The 17507-nt window shown below is 36.7% G+C and overlaps 2 protein-coding genes across 2 annotated transcripts; both read left to right on the forward strand.

Moving 5' to 3' along the window:
- Positions 1 to 7856: 7856 nt before the first annotated feature.
- On the forward strand, positions 7857 to 8384 carry LOC145594455 (uncharacterized). The gene has a single exon (XM_081650763.1). It carries the CDS (start codon positions 7857 to 7859, stop codon positions 8382 to 8384), a length of 528 nt encoding a protein of 175 aa, XP_081506889.1.
- Positions 8385 to 16663: 8279 nt separating this feature from the next.
- On the forward strand, positions 16664 to 17191 carry LOC145594456 (uncharacterized). Its single transcript, XM_081650764.1, has one exon. The coding sequence runs from the start codon at positions 16664 to 16666 to the stop codon at positions 17189 to 17191; it is 528 nt and encodes a 175-aa protein (XP_081506890.1).
- The last annotated feature ends 316 nt before the right edge of the window (positions 17192 to 17507 follow it).

Genomic DNA, 17507 nt, shown 5'->3' on the forward strand with positions numbered 1-17507 from the left:
TAAGGAAGAAATCAATAATAATAAAGCCTAGGGCATAGGTTCACTAATAAACAATATTCCAGGGTAAAACACAATAATCAATCATCAATGCATTAATTAATCAGATCATAAAGGGCTTTCGCTACGTATTACAATCACAGAATTAATTTACCGGTATTAAATCTCATCTCTCGAATCTCGACCTAACCATTTATAAATTAATCTGCCTATTGAAACTAAGCCTAAACATCAATTCTCATCTCTCGAATCTCGAATCAATATTACTAAACTCATACAATTAAACCTGGCCAAATCTAATTGCATAGCATTAAAACAATCAATAGGAAATCAATTAAGCATTAATAATCAACAATCATAAAATTACCCCCTTCATATTATTTATTAGATCCCCATAAACCCTAGAAGGAAGACTACTCAGACATAATTAAAACTAAGCAAAACATAATAATTAAACAAGACATGAAAGAAAAATAGAATGAATAAAATACTGAGATTAATTAAGAGAGAAATCGTACCAAGACGGCGGAATTACAATAGAGTTGAGGAACAAGAAAGAAAATAAAAGTCTAGAGAGAGAAAGTTGAGTAGAGAGAAGGAAGAGAATAAAAACTAGAGTAATAATAATGAAGAAGAAGTCCTAATCTTGCCTAATAATAACACATTAATACTAAGCAAGACAATCTCCGCTAAACAAAACAAATCGGAAATCAAAGCTCCCTAATTCTACACGCGCCCGGTCGGGCAAGGGGCCGCCCGACCGGGCCCGCCTTTTTCTCTTCAAATGCTTTCTCGCGCCCGGCCGGGCAGTGGCTCGCCCGACCGGGCCCGCCTCCTTTGCCTCAGATGTCTTCTCGCGCCCGGTCGGGCGCGTGCTCTAGGCGCGGGACCCTTCAAGGTGTTGCTCCGCCCCGCCCGGCCGGGCGCGCCTTCGGGCGGTGCTCTGGTGGTCCGAGCGAGGCTTCTTGGGCCTCGAGGCTCTTCCTTGGGCTCTCCAACTTGGCCCAAACGCCTCATATCTCCAAAACTGAGCCCTTAGTCACCGATTTGCTACCTCCAATCGGTCTTGGGCTATCGAACGTGGTCGCGGTCTTTCAATACTTGTAGATGCTCCTCGAAAAACCCGGGAAAATGCTCCAAGTACGCAAATTCCTACAAAACTCAAGCAAAACTACCAAAGCACTGGAAAACACAAATTAGTAATAAAAGTGGCTCGTAGGAGCCAAAAACACTACTAATTACGACCAAGGGACGGGGATAAATATATATATAAAATGAACACATCAATTATGACTACTGATTAGTTTAACTTAATTCCAGATTATTTTGAACACATAGATTCGTGTTTTAATTTTTAGATTTTCGTTCGTTAATATTAATCCCGATCAGATTCTGAACTCATCCGATTTTGATGAAAAAGTAGTGTTTTCCATGTGGAAACAACGTTTTAAGAAAGCCATACTACCTTTGGTAGTGATCACCACCCTCTCGTGGCCAAATTCAGCCTCTAAATATGATTTTCGGGCAGTTTTTTATTTTAACGAAGTTTTTTTTATATTTAAAATATTATCCTTGAGTTTGATTAATAAAATTAATTATGTTTAAAGTTAATTAAGCATAAATATATGTTTTTATTGAAGTTTTAAGTGTTGGAAATAGTTTCTAAGTACTACTTTTGATGTTTTATAAAGAGGGTTTAATCACCCATTAAAAAAGGGAGATTTTTAGGGGTTTTTATATAATTTTCAGATTTTTATTAGACTTTGAACTTGCTGTAATTTTATGTATAAGAGTGTATTTTAAGGTTTTTATGAAGAAAAATTTAAAGAACTATATATAAGCCTTTAATTTTAACTAAAGGGAAGGTTTTAAAGTGTTGTTTGATTTGGATTTTGAAGGTTTCAAAGTAAGTTAGTATTGCTGTAAATTTGATTGATTGGGTATTGATTGAGATGTTATTATTTGGCTTAGGAGAGGAGTTTATTGAAGGTGATTTCTAGTTAGTAAAGTGGCATACCAATTCGTTTGCTCAAGGTACGTACAGGTTACGAAACCTTTCTTTTAGGTGCATGTTTAAGGACGACGGATCGAGAACTTAGTATCATGTATAGGGATGACTGAGTTAAATTGTTTGGCTATACATTGTGAATTTCGTATGACGTGCACTATTTTATATTGCAAGTATTATTTGTGCTCTAATTATGCAAGGTGCGCTTAGAGGCAAAGGTATATGATTGGTGTAATGATTAATTTATTACTCATTCATGATTATGCAAGCAGGATGAGTAAAGGAAGAATTTAAATCTTCTAAGACGAGGTTGAGGTTTTGGGGTGCCTTATGCACTCAAGGTGTCTTTACACCGAGGTAGTAAAGGAATAAATAATAAATGTTGCTTGCCACTAATAAATCAAGAATTGAAATTGAAAAGTTGTTTTACTTGATTGAATTGATATTGGATTGATTGTATTGTTATGCATATGAGTCATCACCAAGTCTAAACCTGTAAATCACGTAAAGTGCAAGATGGATGAACAATAAAACTCTGGATTGGTGCACTTCTGGAGTAATGACAATCAGGGGTTGGGGTACATGGGGTATTAGCCGTGTACTTTTCTCGAGGTCGTCTGATCTACGAGTCTCTTATTTCAAATATTTTTCAAAACTAGGAGTTAGGTGAGATCTCATACTAACTACGGTCACGGAGTCGCGCCCGTGGTCGTTGGATGTTTATTGATGTTTCCGAAAGGAGGCATGGGGTTTTTCTTTTATTGATGTTCCAAATGGAGCATGGGTTGGACAACCTAGTCTATTGCGTAATCCAATGAATAAAAATAATGATTTACCTATTATTAATTAATGGAGTCTTAGTAATATAAATAGTTAAGTCGTGTGTTGAGTCTATAATTTAATGATGCATGATGATTGATTATTAGTAGCATGTTATGGATTTCTTAATTTATTTTGCAGCTTGTATGTACTCAGCTTTGCTGATTGCGTGCTTTGTGTGTCTTTCTTTGGTCAGGGCCTTCGCCTTTCAATGACCCTGTGACGATCCAATTTTTACACTTGTAATATTGGGGAGCAGAATTACCACAGGTTCTTACACATGCAGCATTCATCAGGGTTGTGGGATCTTGAGTAGAGAGTTGGTTGTTTGCATTTATTTCTTTTGCAAGTTTGAATTTATTTTAATTCGATTTTATTCGACACTATTTCTTTTGGGTTTGAATTTATTTGAACAGTGAATTTAATCACTTACTACTTTTATTGGGTTTTGAATAAGGGCCTTAATGGTTCCAAGTTGTATGAGTTGGTTTCATTCGTTGGTTTTGAAACTTATTTATAACTGATTTAGTTTTTCCGCTGCTATATTCTGATAAAGCCTTAACGTTTGAACACTTGGCGGTAGCACGCCAGTAATTCTCTTGAATATTGTTCAGGGTCTCACAGGTTTAAAGAGAGAATTATTGGGGTGTTACAATTACGCTCATACTTTCGCCAAATGCAGAGCTACACAGTCGTCTCCAAGCTCTCCTCCGACTTACTGCTACTTTCTCCGTCCAAAAACCCTTAGAATTCGCTCTTTAAAGATATTGATTTTAGGGAAATACGAGTTTCTGAATAAATGATTAAAGTTTTAGGGTTTATTTATTTGATCAGAATGAAAGAAAACGAAACATAGAGTAAGGTTAGAGAGGGATTTAGTTTTAAGGAGAGAGAAATGTATTGTTAAAGGTGAAATTAGCTGACGGAGTTAATGCTCCTCTGAAGTCCGTCATAAATATAGGATGATGTGGGTTACCGTATAGTTACTAATTGTACCATAGGGTTACAGTGTAGAATTTCTCAAAAGGGTGGGCACACCTTAGAAAACCCGATACTACAGGGTTACTACGTAGAAAAACCTATTATTCAACCCACCAGATGTAATCCCCCAAATTTTAATTTAATTATAATTTAATTATATGTTATTCTTGTAATTATATTTATGGTAATTTTATTAAAAAATTATTTTATGGAAGTTTTTAAAATAAAGTAGTGTTTTTTATATTTATTATTAATAATCCTAGCCTATTTAGGAATACCACTCCTAATTTAATTAGGAGATTAAAAAGCCCAAAATAAAAACCCTTATACCCCTCCTCCCTCAAAACTCACGTAAAAAAAAAAAAGAAAAAAACACTCTCCTTCATTCCTACTGCTTTCACGAAGAGAAGAAAGAAAAAAAAAAAAAAAAAACTTACCTGCTACAGTGCTGCCGCCAGCAGCACCGCCACTGCCTGCCGTCGACCACAGCAGCCCAGCCCAGCAGTTTGCCTCCTTCCTCCCTTCTCCTTCCCTTATTTCTCCTTATCTTATTCTTGTTATTTTTTTTAATTAAAGTTTTGATCTTTATTAAATTTTGTTTATGAATTCTTATTATTATGGTTTGATTTTATACTTGGGTTATTAAAGTTTATAAATTTATGAGTTTCATCATGTTTAATTTATTTAATAAATTTTCAGATTTGGTTTAATTATAAATTTAGGGTTTAAATGTTGATTTTTCATGGTTTTAGGGTTTAAAACGTACTAATTAAGTTATCTAACTATATTATATGTAAATTATGTTTAAGTTCAATTATTTTGATTATTATTAAATTTTCAGATTTTGTATCTTCTATTTTGAAGCCTCTATTTGCGTTGAATTGATGTATTTTTGGGTTTTTAACACTCTAAATTGCTATATGATGGCTTTTTCAAATAATTATGCTTATGGGATTATTTTATATGCTTAAACCAAATTTTCAGATTTATTTTACCACTTTAAAGTTGCTGTAATTTATTATTAAACACTATATTTTCATGATTTTAACACCTAAACTTGTAGTTGGGATGTTGTACTATTAGTTTTGGCTAATTGGATTAATTTAAGGACTTTATTTTAATGGTTTGAGAGGTTTTTAAATACTTTAGTATTGCTGTAATTTTAATTGCTTTGGTATTGATTTATTCCTTATTATTTGGTTTAGGAGAGGACTTTGTAGAAGGCGATTTCTAGTCTTTAAAGTGGCCAATCGAATTGTTTACTCAAGGTACGTACAAGTTACAAAGCCTTGCTATTAGGTGCATGTTTAAGGATGGATCGAGAACTTAGTACCATGTCTAGGGATGACTGGGTTAAATTGTATGGTTATACATTGTGAATTTCATTTGATGTGCATTATTTATTATTGCAATTATTGGTTATGTACTAATTATGCAAGGTATGCTTAGAGGCAAAGGTATGTGATTGGTGAAATGATTCAATTACTACTCATTCATGATTTAATGAAATAGGATGAGTAAAGGAATGGTTCATGTCTTATAAGACAAGGTTAAGAGTTTGGGGTGCCTTATGCACTCAAGGTGTTTATACACCGAGGTAGTAAAGGAATAAATAATAAATGTTGCTTACCACTAATAAATCAAGAATTGAAATTGAAAAGTTGTTTTACTTGATTGAATTGATATTGGATTGATTGAATTATTATGCATGTGAGTCATCACCAAGTCTAAACCTGTAAATCACGTAAAGTGCAAGATGGATGAGCAATAAAACTCTGGATTGGTGCACTTCTGGAGTAATGACAATCAGGGGTTGGGGTACATGGGGTATTAGCCGTGTACTTTTCTCGAGGCCGTCTGATCTACGAGTCTCTTATTTCAAATACTTTTTTTTATAAAACTAGGAGTTAGGTGAGATCTCATACTAACTACGGTCACGGAGTCGCGCCCGTGGTCGTTGGATGTTTATTGATGTTTCCGAAAGGAGGCATGGGGTTTTTCTTTATTGATGTTCCAAATGGGACATGGGTTGGACAACCTTGTCTATTGCTAAATCCAAAGAATAAATTGAAATGAGTTAGCTACTATTAGCTAGTGGAGTCTTAATAAATTAAATAATCGAGTCGTGTGTTGAGTTTGTGATTTAATTATGCGTATGATTGATTATTAGTAGCATGTTAAGTACTTCCTTATTTTACTTTGCAGCTTGTATGTACTCAGCTTTGCTGATTGCGTGCTTTTGTGTGTGTGTCCTTCTTTGGTCATGGCCTTCGCCTTCAAATGACCCTGTGACGATCCAATTTTTACACTTGTAATATTGGGGAGCAGAATAACCACAGGTTCTCTCACATGCAGCATTCATCAGGGTTGTGGGATCTTGAGTAGAGAGTTGGTTGCTTGTTTTCGCTTTTCTTGCAAGTTTGATTTTATTTAACTCGATTTCATTTGACACCATTTCTTTTGGTTTAAGTTTGTTTTAACACTGAATTTTAATTACTTACTTCTGCTTTTGGGTTTTGAATAAGGGCCTTAAAGGTTCCAACTTGTAATACTTATTTTGATTTAAATACTTTGCTGTGAGGCTTATTTAATCTGTTTGGTTTTCCGCTGCTAACTTCTGAGATAGCCTTAACGTTTGAACACGTGGCGGTAGCACACCAGTAATTCTCTTGGATTTGTTCAGGTTATTTACAGGTTTCTCACAGGTTTTTAAGAGAGAATTATTGGGGTGTTACAAAGTGGTATCTGGGAGCTTAGGTTTAGATTTAATTACCACTAAAGCCAACTAGCTTAACATGTCTTAGGCGCCTAACTAATTAACATTGAGGATTTAAGTTCAAAGGCTAAAGTGATTTTTCGAAACTTGGTATGTTTGAAATGTTTTATCTAAAATGATTTTGAAGTTTATTTTGTCTACTTGGTGAGCTTTGGGTAGACTTAAGAAGGGAATGCATGCATATTCCATACATATCTTTACATTTTATTGTCATTTGGAGTGTCATTTTTCTTATTTATCTAACATTTAGTAATTAATGTCTTAATTAATGTGTTTTGTGATGTGCTTGTGTTATGCTTTTGTATGTTCGTTGCGTTGGGATGACGTAGAAAGGAGATGAGTGATTCAGTAAGCACGTCTGGAAGCACGAATAATGCTACTAGGAACAACCCTATTGTTGTGTCTGAGGATGAGAATGATGCGCGAAGTGAAGATACCTTAGAGAGGTACGAAAGGATTATGACGCCAGATAATCCTGATGAGGAAGACTACCAATATATACATGAGTTTAAAACTGCGAAGAATAAGAAGCATAAGATTAACACTTATAAAAGAATGTTCCATGACTATACCCTTATTGACTTTCCAGATGAGGATGACCTTGAATGGCTACAACCACCACTGGAAGATCCAAATGCGGGAAAAAGAGCTACTAGGAATCCTAATCCGCTTCACAAGTACATAACTATTGAAGATTCAGATGATGAAAAGGATCCCGATTTTGATGTCAATAACTATGATGAAAAGAAAGATAGGAACAACAATGTGATACCTTGAGATATTTTTTTTTAGAGTAGAGTTAGCATGAATAAGGCAACTTGTCATTAATAATAGTTATTAGAACTTTATTATAGTATGCTTTAGATGATTAATTTAAATAAGTAGCTAAAGCTATAGAGTTATTGTTCTTTGGGATTCATACTTTTATTTAAGTTATAATAAAGTCATTATTTTATATTAGAAGTTTCATTTTACTAATATTTGTGAGCCAAAGAAAGTTAAAGTTAGTGAAATAAAGATTTTAAGATATTTCCTTTGGTTATTATTAAGCTAGTAAGAGTGACGTGGTATGGGGATTATTTTTCTTAACTTTACTTGAATTTGGGTGTGAATTGTGTTTATATTTGTATGATTCTACTTGGGACAAAGGGGTGCAAAGCAAGGTGCCCTTTTGAACCAATATATGTGATATTTATTATGATGATTCTGGGAGTATATGCGTATGGTATTTGAACTAGAGTATGATGTCCGTATATTTTCAGGCGTAAAACTACCATGGCCAATAACGCCGCCCTTGCTGAAGCCATCCGAATGTTGGCAGAGAATCTGAACCAAAACCGAGGGGATCAACTTGACCCCCAGGCAGAAATGTTCAAGAAGCTAGCACAAGTGAGACCCCCAGTGTTCAAGGGAGGTGCTGACCCCACCTTCTTAGAGAACTGGATACGTGAGTTTGACAAATTGTTTGTGGCACTGAACTGCCCTGATAATTTGAAGGTGGATCAGGCAGCCATGTATCTTAAGGAGGAAGCTGACATTTGGTGGAGAGATAACTGTGAGCTAGTGAAAGCCAAACCTAACTTTGGGTGGGAGGTATTCAAAACCGCTTTAAGAGACAAATTCTACCCTCCTTTCCTAAAGAAACAAAAAGCCCAAGAGTTCATAAATCTGGAAATGGGGCAGATGACAATCTCTGAGTATTATAATAAGTTTATGGCACTTGCTAGGTTTGCCCCTGAAGTAGTACCCACTGAGGAGCTGAAGGCTCAGAGGTTTGAGCAAGGGTTAACTAACCAACTGTAAAAAGACCTAGCGGGGAAGGTATTTAAAACCCTAGACAAGGTATATGAAAGAGCTGCCCACATGTACCACCTAAATTCTAAGAGTGTGGGAGAGACTGCCAAGGCCGGGGAAAAGAGGAAGGACTTTGGGAGACCAGAGCACCAAAGTAGCTATAAGAGGCCTAGGAATGGGAACTCATTTGATAGAGGTGACCAAACTGCTAGCAACTCTTCTACTGTTAATAATGGAGAGAGAACCTACCATTGTAAGAGGTGTAGGAGAAACCACCCTGGGAGAGATTGTGATGGGAATTTAGTGACTTGTCGGTTCTGTAACAAGAAGGGGCACAGGGAATATGAGTGTTACACCAAACAGAAACAACAGGGAAATGGTGGGAATGGTGGGAACACTCAACAGAGGCCTAACAACTTCAACAACCAGGGGAATAGGGGAAATGGTCAGAATGGGAAGTTTGGAAATGGTCAGAATGGGAAGTTTGGCAATGGTAGCAACAACAACAGATCTGGCAACAACAGCAACAACTCAGGCAACAACAACAATGGTTACCAGGCAAGAAACAACACTCCCGGACGCTTGACTGTGATGAGCAAGGGAGAAGCTGAGAGGTCCTCAGATGTAGTTACTGGTACTTTTTCTATTCATTCTGCCTCTGTCAACACTTTGTTTGACTCTGGAGCAGCTTACTCTTTCTTTTCTACTTCTGTTGTGCGCAAATTAAACTTAACTGAGTCCAGTCATGTTGATGTGTCGGTTAGTCTGCCTACTGGCAAACTTGTCCATTGTAATAGAATATTCAAAGGCTTGCCTTTGAAAATAGGAGAAGCTATCTTTCCTTCGAATCTTATTGAGTTTAATCTAGGGGATTTGGATGTAATTCTGGGGATGGATTGGCTGAGCTCATACAAGGCCAAGATAGACTGTGAGATGCAGAGGGTGCAGTTGAGAGATCCTTTGGGTAAGACGGTGTCATATAGACGTTTAGGGAAGCCTAAGGGTTTTGGGATTATTTCTGCTTTGAAGGTCAAGAAGCTAGTGAGTAAGGGATGTCCATTGTACTTTTGCTGTGTCCAAGATTTGAGTATGAGTGAGAGTAAGCGGATGGAGGATGTACCCATTGTGAATGAGTTTTTAGATGTTTTTCCAGAAGAGATTTCAGGAATGCCACCTAAGAGGGAACTTGAGTTTACCATTGATTTAGTCCCAGGAGCTGCACCTATCTCAAAAGCACCTTATAGGATGGCACCAGCTGAGATGAGTGAGCTAAAGGCTCAATTACAGGAGTTGTTAGACAAGGGGTTCATTAGGCCTAGTGCATCACCTTGGGGAGCACCTGTGTTATTTGTGAAAAAGAAGGATGGAAGCTTGAGGCTATGTATTGATTACAGAGAGCTGAATAATGTGACTGTGAAGAATAAGTACCCTTTACCTAGGATAGATGACTTGTTTGACCAACTAAAGGGGGCAAGTGTGTTTTCGAAGATTGATTTGAGGTCGGGGTATCATCAGTTGAAGGTTGCAGATAAAGACATTCCAAAAACAGCCTTTAGAACTCGATATGGGCATTATGAGTTTACTGTCATGCCTTTTGGGTTAACCAATGCACCAGCCATATTCATGGACTTGATGAACCGAGTGTTTCATGAGTATTTGGATAAGTTTGTGGTTGTATTCATCGATGACATTTTGGTGTATTTGAAGAATGAGGAAGAACATGCTGAGCACTTGAGAACTACCCTTGAAACCCTTAGAAAGAACAAGTTGTATGCTAAGTTTTCTAAGTGTGATTTTTGGTTGGAGAAAGTTGCATTTTTGGGGCATTACATTTCGAAAGAGGGTGTATCTGTGGATCCTGCGAAGATTAAGGCAGTAAGTGAGTGGCCAACACCTAAGAATGTGACTGATGTTCGTAGTTTCTTGGGATTAGCTGGGTATTATAGAAGGTTTGTTAAGGATTTTTCGAAGATAGCTAGACCCATGACTACCCTTATGAAGAAGCAGAGTAAGTTTGAGTGGAATGAGAGTTGTGAGTCAGCTTTTCAAACCCTCAAAGAGCGATTGACTACTGCACCAGTGCTGGTATTACCTGATGGGAGAGAAGGATTCGAAGTGTATAGTGATGCTTCGAAGCATGGTTTGGGATGTGTATTACAGCAAAATGGAAAGGTGATCGCATATGCATCGAGACAACTGAAGAAACATGAGGTAAATTACCCTACCCATGACTTGGAGCTTGCAGCTGTTGTGTTTGCCTTGAAAATTTGGAGGCACTACCTTTATGGTGTTTCTTGTAAGATCTTCACAGACCATAAGAGCCTAAAGTACATCTTCACCCAAGATCATTTGAATATGCGGCAACGTAGATGGCTAGAGTACCTCACAGACTACCATGTCCACATTCAGTATCATGAGGGAAAGGCAAATGTAGTTGCTGATGCCCTTAGCAGAAAGTCGAGTCATAATGTCAATGCTTTAATTGTGGCCAATGAGTTGTGTGAAGATATGAGGCGATTGAACCTTGAGGTTATCAATCAAGGAGAGTTAGAGGGATTACTGAGTGCTTTAACCATCCAACCTACCATATTTGAGGAGATTAGAGAAAGGCAACTGGAGGATGAGTCGTTTCAAAAGATTAGGGATCGAGTGACTAGTGGTGCGGAGACTGAATTCAAGATTCATGAGGATGGGAGTCTGAGATATAAAGAGAGATGGTGTATACCACAGAAGTGCGAGGAGATTAAAAGGAAAATCATGGAGGAGTGCCATAATACACCTTATTCAGTTCACCCCGGGGGAGATAAGTTGTATAAGGACTTGAAAGAGTTCTATTGGTGGTCGAATATGAAGAGAGAGGTAGCTGAGTTTGTATCCAAGTGTCTGACGTGCCAGAAGGTGAAGATAGATCACAAGAGACCCATGGGAAAAGTACAACCCTTGGAGATACCGGAATGGAAGTGGGATTCTATATCCATGGACTTTGTGACAGGCCTACCCAAGACTCGTTCTGGGAATGACACGATTTGGGTGATTGTGGACAGACTTACTAAGTCAGCGATGTTCATTCCTATCAAAGAGACCTGGAAAAAGAAGCAGCTAGCAAGTGTCTATGTGAAGAATGTAGTTCGGTTGCATGGAGTTCCTAAGGACATAGTGTCAGATAGAGATTCGAGGTTTCTATCAAAGTTTTGGCAAAAAGTGCAGGAGAACCTTGGGACAACATTGAAGATGAGTACTGCTTTTCACCCTGCAACAGATGGTCAGACTGAGAGAACAAACCAAACTATGGAGGATATGTTACGAGCTTGTGCTTTAGATTTCCAAGGAAATTGGGAGGATCACCTACCTTTGATAGAATTCTCCTACAATAACAGTTACCATGCAAGCATCAAGATGGCACCATTTGAAGCACTATATGGAAGGAAGTGCAGAAGTCCAGTTTGCTGGAATGACTACAGTGAACGGGTTACTTTGGGTACAGATTTCATTGAGGATATGGTGGGCAAGGTGAGACTAATCCAGTCGCGTATCAAGGCAGCACAAGATAGACAGAAAAGTTATGCTGACTTAAAGAGAAGAGATGATGAGTTTAATGTTGGGGACAAGGTCTTTCTGAAAGTTTCTCCAACAAAAGGTGTGATGCGATTTGGCAAGAAAGGGAAACTTAGTGCTAAGTATGTAGGGCCATATGAAATCCTCCAACGTGTGGGAAAGGTGGCTTACAAATTGGCCTTGCCAATGGAGTTTGAGAAAATGCATGATGTGTTCCACATTTCCCAGCTAAAGAAGTATGTGCCTAGTGAAACCCATGTTTTGCAACCAGAGACTATTCAATTGGATGAGTCTCTAACTTATGAAGAAAGACCAGTAAAGATACTAGATCACAAAGTGCGCAATACTAGAAACAAAGATGTGAAGATAGTGAAGGTCCTTTGGTCTAATCAGGAATATGAAGAAGCCACTTGGGAGGCCGAGGAAGAAATGAGGAACAAGTATCCCGAATTATTTGACGAGGTGAGTTACGAGGGCGTAACTCTTTTCTTTTGAGGGGGGAAGAATGCGATGTAATTTCGCGCTTTTACCTTAATTATACCATTTATTGCTTGATTTTGCACGTTTTTGCATGTTTTTGGTTATCATTATGCATTATTATAGCGTTTACATACAATAAAAGTATGTACACTTAAGCCAAATATGAGTTCATTGAGTACAAAGTCCGATTTGTTAAGTATGTTTGTTAAGAAGCAAGCAATTTACAGCAATACAAAACACAAAAGTTTGAGCGATTTTGAAAAAAATTATGGTTTTTGGGTTAAGTTTCGAGGGCGAAACTTCTTTTAAGAGGGGTAGATTGTAATCCCCCAAATTTTAATTTAATTATAATTTAATTATATGTTATTCTTGTAATTATATTTATGGTAATTTTATTAAAAAATTATTTTATGGAAGTTTTTAAAATAAAGTAGTGTTTTTTATATTTATTATTAATAATCCTAGCCTATTTAGGAATACCACTCCTAATTTAATTAGGAGATTAAAAAGCCCAAAATAAAAACCCTTATACCCCTCCTCCCTCAAAACTCACGTAAAAAAAAAAAAGAAAAAAACACTCTCCTTCATTCCTACTGCTTTCACGAAGAGAAGAAAGAAAAAAAAAAAAAAAAAACTTACCTGCTACAGTGCTGCCGCCAGCAGCACCGCCACTGCCTGCCGTCGACCACAGCAGCCCAGCCCAGCAGTTTGCCTCCTTCCTCCCTTCTCCTTCCCTTATTTCTCCTTATCTTATTCTTGTTATTTTTTTTAATTAAAGTTTTGATCTTTATTAAATTTTGTTTATGAATTCTTATTATTATGGTTTGATTTTATACTTGGGTTATTAAAGTTTATAAATTTATGAGTTTCATCATGTTTAATTTATTTAATAAATTTTCAGATTTGGTTTAATTATAAATTTAGGGTTTAAATGTTGATTTTTCATGGTTTTAGGGTTTAAAACGTACTAATTAAGTTATCTAACTATATTATATGTAAATTATGTTTAAGTTCAATTATTTTGATTATTATTAAATTTTCAGATTTTGTATCTTCTATTTTGAAGCCTCTATTTGCGTTGAATTGATGTATTTTTGGGTTTTTAACACTCTAAATTGCTATATGATGGCTTTTTCAAATAATTATGCTTATGGGATTATTTTATATGCTTAAACCAAATTTTCAGATTTATTTTACCACTTTAAAGTTGCTGTAATTTATTATTAAACACTATATTTTCATGATTTTAACACCTAAACTTGTAGTTGGGATGTTGTACTATTAGTTTTGGCTAATTGGATTAATTTAAGGACTTTATTTTAATGGTTTGAGAGGTTTTTAAATACTTTAGTATTGCTGTAATTTTAATTGCTTTGGTATTGATTTATTCCTTATTATTTGGTTTAGGAGAGGACTTTGTAGAAGGCGATTTCTAGTCTTTAAAGTGGCCAATCGAATTGTTTACTCAAGGTACGTACAAGTTACAAAGCCTTGCTATTAGGTGCATGTTTAAGGATGGATCGAGAACTTAGTACCATGTCTAGGGATGACTGGGTTAAATTGTATGGTTATACATTGTGAATTTCATTTGATGTGCATTATTTATTATTGCAATTATTGGTTATGTACTAATTATGCAAGGTATGCTTAGAGGCAAAGGTATGTGATTGGTGAAATGATTCAATTACTACTCATTCATGATTTAATGAAATAGGATGAGTAAAGGAATGGTTCATGTCTTATAAGACAAGGTTAAGAGTTTGGGGTGCCTTATGCACTCAAGGTGTTTATACACCGAGGTAGTAAAGGAATAAATAATAAATGTTGCTTACCACTAATAAATCAAGAATTGAAATTGAAAAGTTGTTTTACTTGATTGAATTGATATTGGATTGATTGAATTATTATGCATGTGAGTCATCACCAAGTCTAAACCTGTAAATCACGTAAAGTGCAAGATGGATGAGCAATAAAACTCTGGATTGGTGCACTTCTGGAGTAATGACAATCAGGGGTTGGGGTACATGGGGTATTAGCCGTGTACTTTTCTCGAGGCCGTCTGATCTACGAGTCTCTTATTTCAAATACTTTTTTTTATAAAACTAGGAGTTAGGTGAGATCTCATACTAACTACGGTCACGGAGTCGCGCCCGTGGTCGTTGGATGTTTATTGATGTTTCCGAAAGGAGGCATGGGGTTTTTCTTTATTGATGTTCCAAATGGGACATGGGTTGGACAACCTTGTCTATTGCTAAATCCAAAGAATAAATTGAAATGAGTTAGCTACTATTAGCTAGTGGAGTCTTAATAAATTAAATAATCGAGTCGTGTGTTGAGTTTGTGATTTAATTATGCGTATGATTGATTATTAGTAGCATGTTAAGTACTTCCTTATTTTACTTTGCAGCTTGTATGTACTCAGCTTTGCTGATTGCGTGCTTTTGTGTGTGTGTCCTTCTTTGGTCATGGCCTTCGCCTTCAAATGACCCTGTGACGATCCAATTTTTACACTTGTAATATTGGGGAGCAGAATAACCACAGGTTCTCTCACATGCAGCATTCATCAGGGTTGTGGGATCTTGAGTAGAGAGTTGGTTGCTTGTTTTCGCTTTTCTTGCAAGTTTGATTTTATTTAACTCGATTTCATTTGACACCATTTCTTTTGGTTTAAGTTTGTTTTAACACTGAATTTTAATTACTTACTTCTGCTTTTGGGTTTTGAATAAGGGCCTTAAAGGTTCCAACTTGTAATACTTATTTTGATTTAAATACTTTGCTGTGAGGCTTATTTAATCTGTTTGGTTTTCCGCTGCTAACTTCTGAGATAGCCTTAACGTTTGAACACGTGGCGGTAGCACACCAGTAATTCTCTTGGATTTGTTCAGGTTATTTACAGGTTTCTCACAGGTTTTTAAGAGAGAATTATTGGGGTGTTACAAAGTGGTATCTGGGAGCTTAGGTTTAGATTTAATTACCACTAAAGCCAACTAGCTTAACATGTCTTAGGCGCCTAACTAATTAACATTGAGGATTTAAGTTCAAAGGCTAAAGTGATTTTTCGAAACTTGGTATGTTTGAAATGTTTTATCTAAAATGATTTTGAAGTTTATTTTGTCTACTTGGTGAGCTTTGGGTAGACTTAAGAAGGGAATGCATGCATATTCCATACATATCTTTACATTTTATTGTCATTTGGAGTGTCATTTTTCTTATTTATCTAACATTTAGTAATTAATGTCTTAATTAATGTGTTTTGTGATGTGCTTGTGTTATGCTTTTGTATGTTCGTTGCGTTGGGATGACGTAGAAAGGAGATGAGTGATTCAGTAAGCACGTCTGGAAGCACGAATAATGCTACTAGGAACAACCCTATTGTTGTGTCTGAGGATGAGAATGATGCGCGAAGTGAAGATACCTTAGAGAGGTACGAAAGGATTATGATGCCAGATAATCCTGATGAGGAAGACTACCAATATATACATGAGTTTAAAACTGCGAAGAATAAGAAGCATAAGATTAACACTTATAAAAGAATGTTCCATGACTATACCCTTATTGACTTTCCAGATGAGGATGACCTTGAATGGCTACAACCACCACTGGAAGATCCAAATGCGGGAAAAAGAGCTACTAGGAATCCTAATCCGCTTCACAAGTACATAACTATTGAAGATTCAGATGATGAAAAGGATCCCGATTTTGATGTCAATAACTATGATGAAAAGAAAGATAGGAACAACAATGTGATACCTTGAGATATTTTTTTTTAGAGTAGAGTTAGCATGAATAAGGCAACTTGTCATTAATAATAGTTATTAGAACTTTATTATAGTATGCTTTAGATGATTAATTTAAATAAGTAGCTAAAGCTATAGAGTTATTGTTCTTTGGGATTCATACTTTTATTTAAGTTATAATAAAGTCATTATTTTATATTAGAAGTTTCATTTTACTAATATTTGTGAGCCAAAGAAAGTTAAAGTTAGTGAAATAAAGATTTTAAGATATTTCCTTTGGTTATTATTAAGCTAGTAAGAGTGACGTGGTATGGGGATTATTTTTCTTAACTTTACTTGAATTTGGGTGTGAATTGTGTTTATATTTGTATGATTCTACTTGGGACAAAGGGGTGCAAAGCAAGGTGCCCTTTTGAACCAATATATGTGATATTTATTATGATGATTCTGGGAGTATATGCGTATGGTATTTGAACTAGAGTATGATGTCCGTATATTTTCAGGCGTAAAACTACCATGGCCAATAACGCCGCCCTTGCTGAAGCCATCCGAATGTTGGCAGAGAATCTGAACCAAAACCGAGGGGATCAACTTGACCCCCAGGCAGAAATGTTCAAGAAGCTAGCACAAGTGAGACCCCCAGTGTTCAAGGGAGGTGCTGACCCCACCTTCTTAGAGAACTGGATACGTGAGTTTGACAAATTGTTTGTGGCACTGAACTGCCCTGATAATTTGAAGGTGGATCAGGCAGCCATGTATCTTAAGGAGGAAGCTGACATTTGGTGGAGAGATAACTGTGAGCTAGTGAAAGCCAAACCTAACTTTGGGTGGGAGGTATTCAAAACCGCTTTAAGAGACAAATTCTACCCTCCTTTCCTAAAGAAACAAAAAGCCCAAGAGTTCATAAATCTGGAAATGGGGCAGATGACAATCTCTGAGTATTATAATAAGTTTATGGCACTTGCTAGGTTTGCCCCTGAAGTAGTACCCACTGAGGAGCTGAAGGCTCAGAGGTTTGAGCAAGGGTTAACTAACCAACTGTAAAAAGACCTAGCGGGGAAGGTATTTAAAACCCTAGACAAGGTATATGAAAGAGCTGCCCACATGTACCACCTAAATTCTAAGAGTGTGGGAGAGACTGCCAAGGCCGGGGAAAAGAGGAAGGACTTTGGGAGACCAGAGCACCAAAGTAGCTATAAGAGGCCTAGGAATGGGAACTCATTTGATAGAGGTGACCAAACTGCTAGCAACTCTTCTACTGTTAATAATGGAGAGAGAACCTACCATTGTAAGAGGTGTAGGAGAAACCACCCTGGGAGAGATTGTGATGGGAATTTAGTGACTTGTCGGTTCTGTAACA

Source organism: Chenopodium album, chromosome 19 (genome assembly GCF_948465745.1).
Source record: "Chenopodium album chromosome 19, dcCheAlbu1.1, whole genome shotgun sequence".
In the NCBI taxonomy this organism is placed as follows: Eukaryota; Viridiplantae; Streptophyta; class Magnoliopsida; order Caryophyllales; family Amaranthaceae; genus Chenopodium; species Chenopodium album.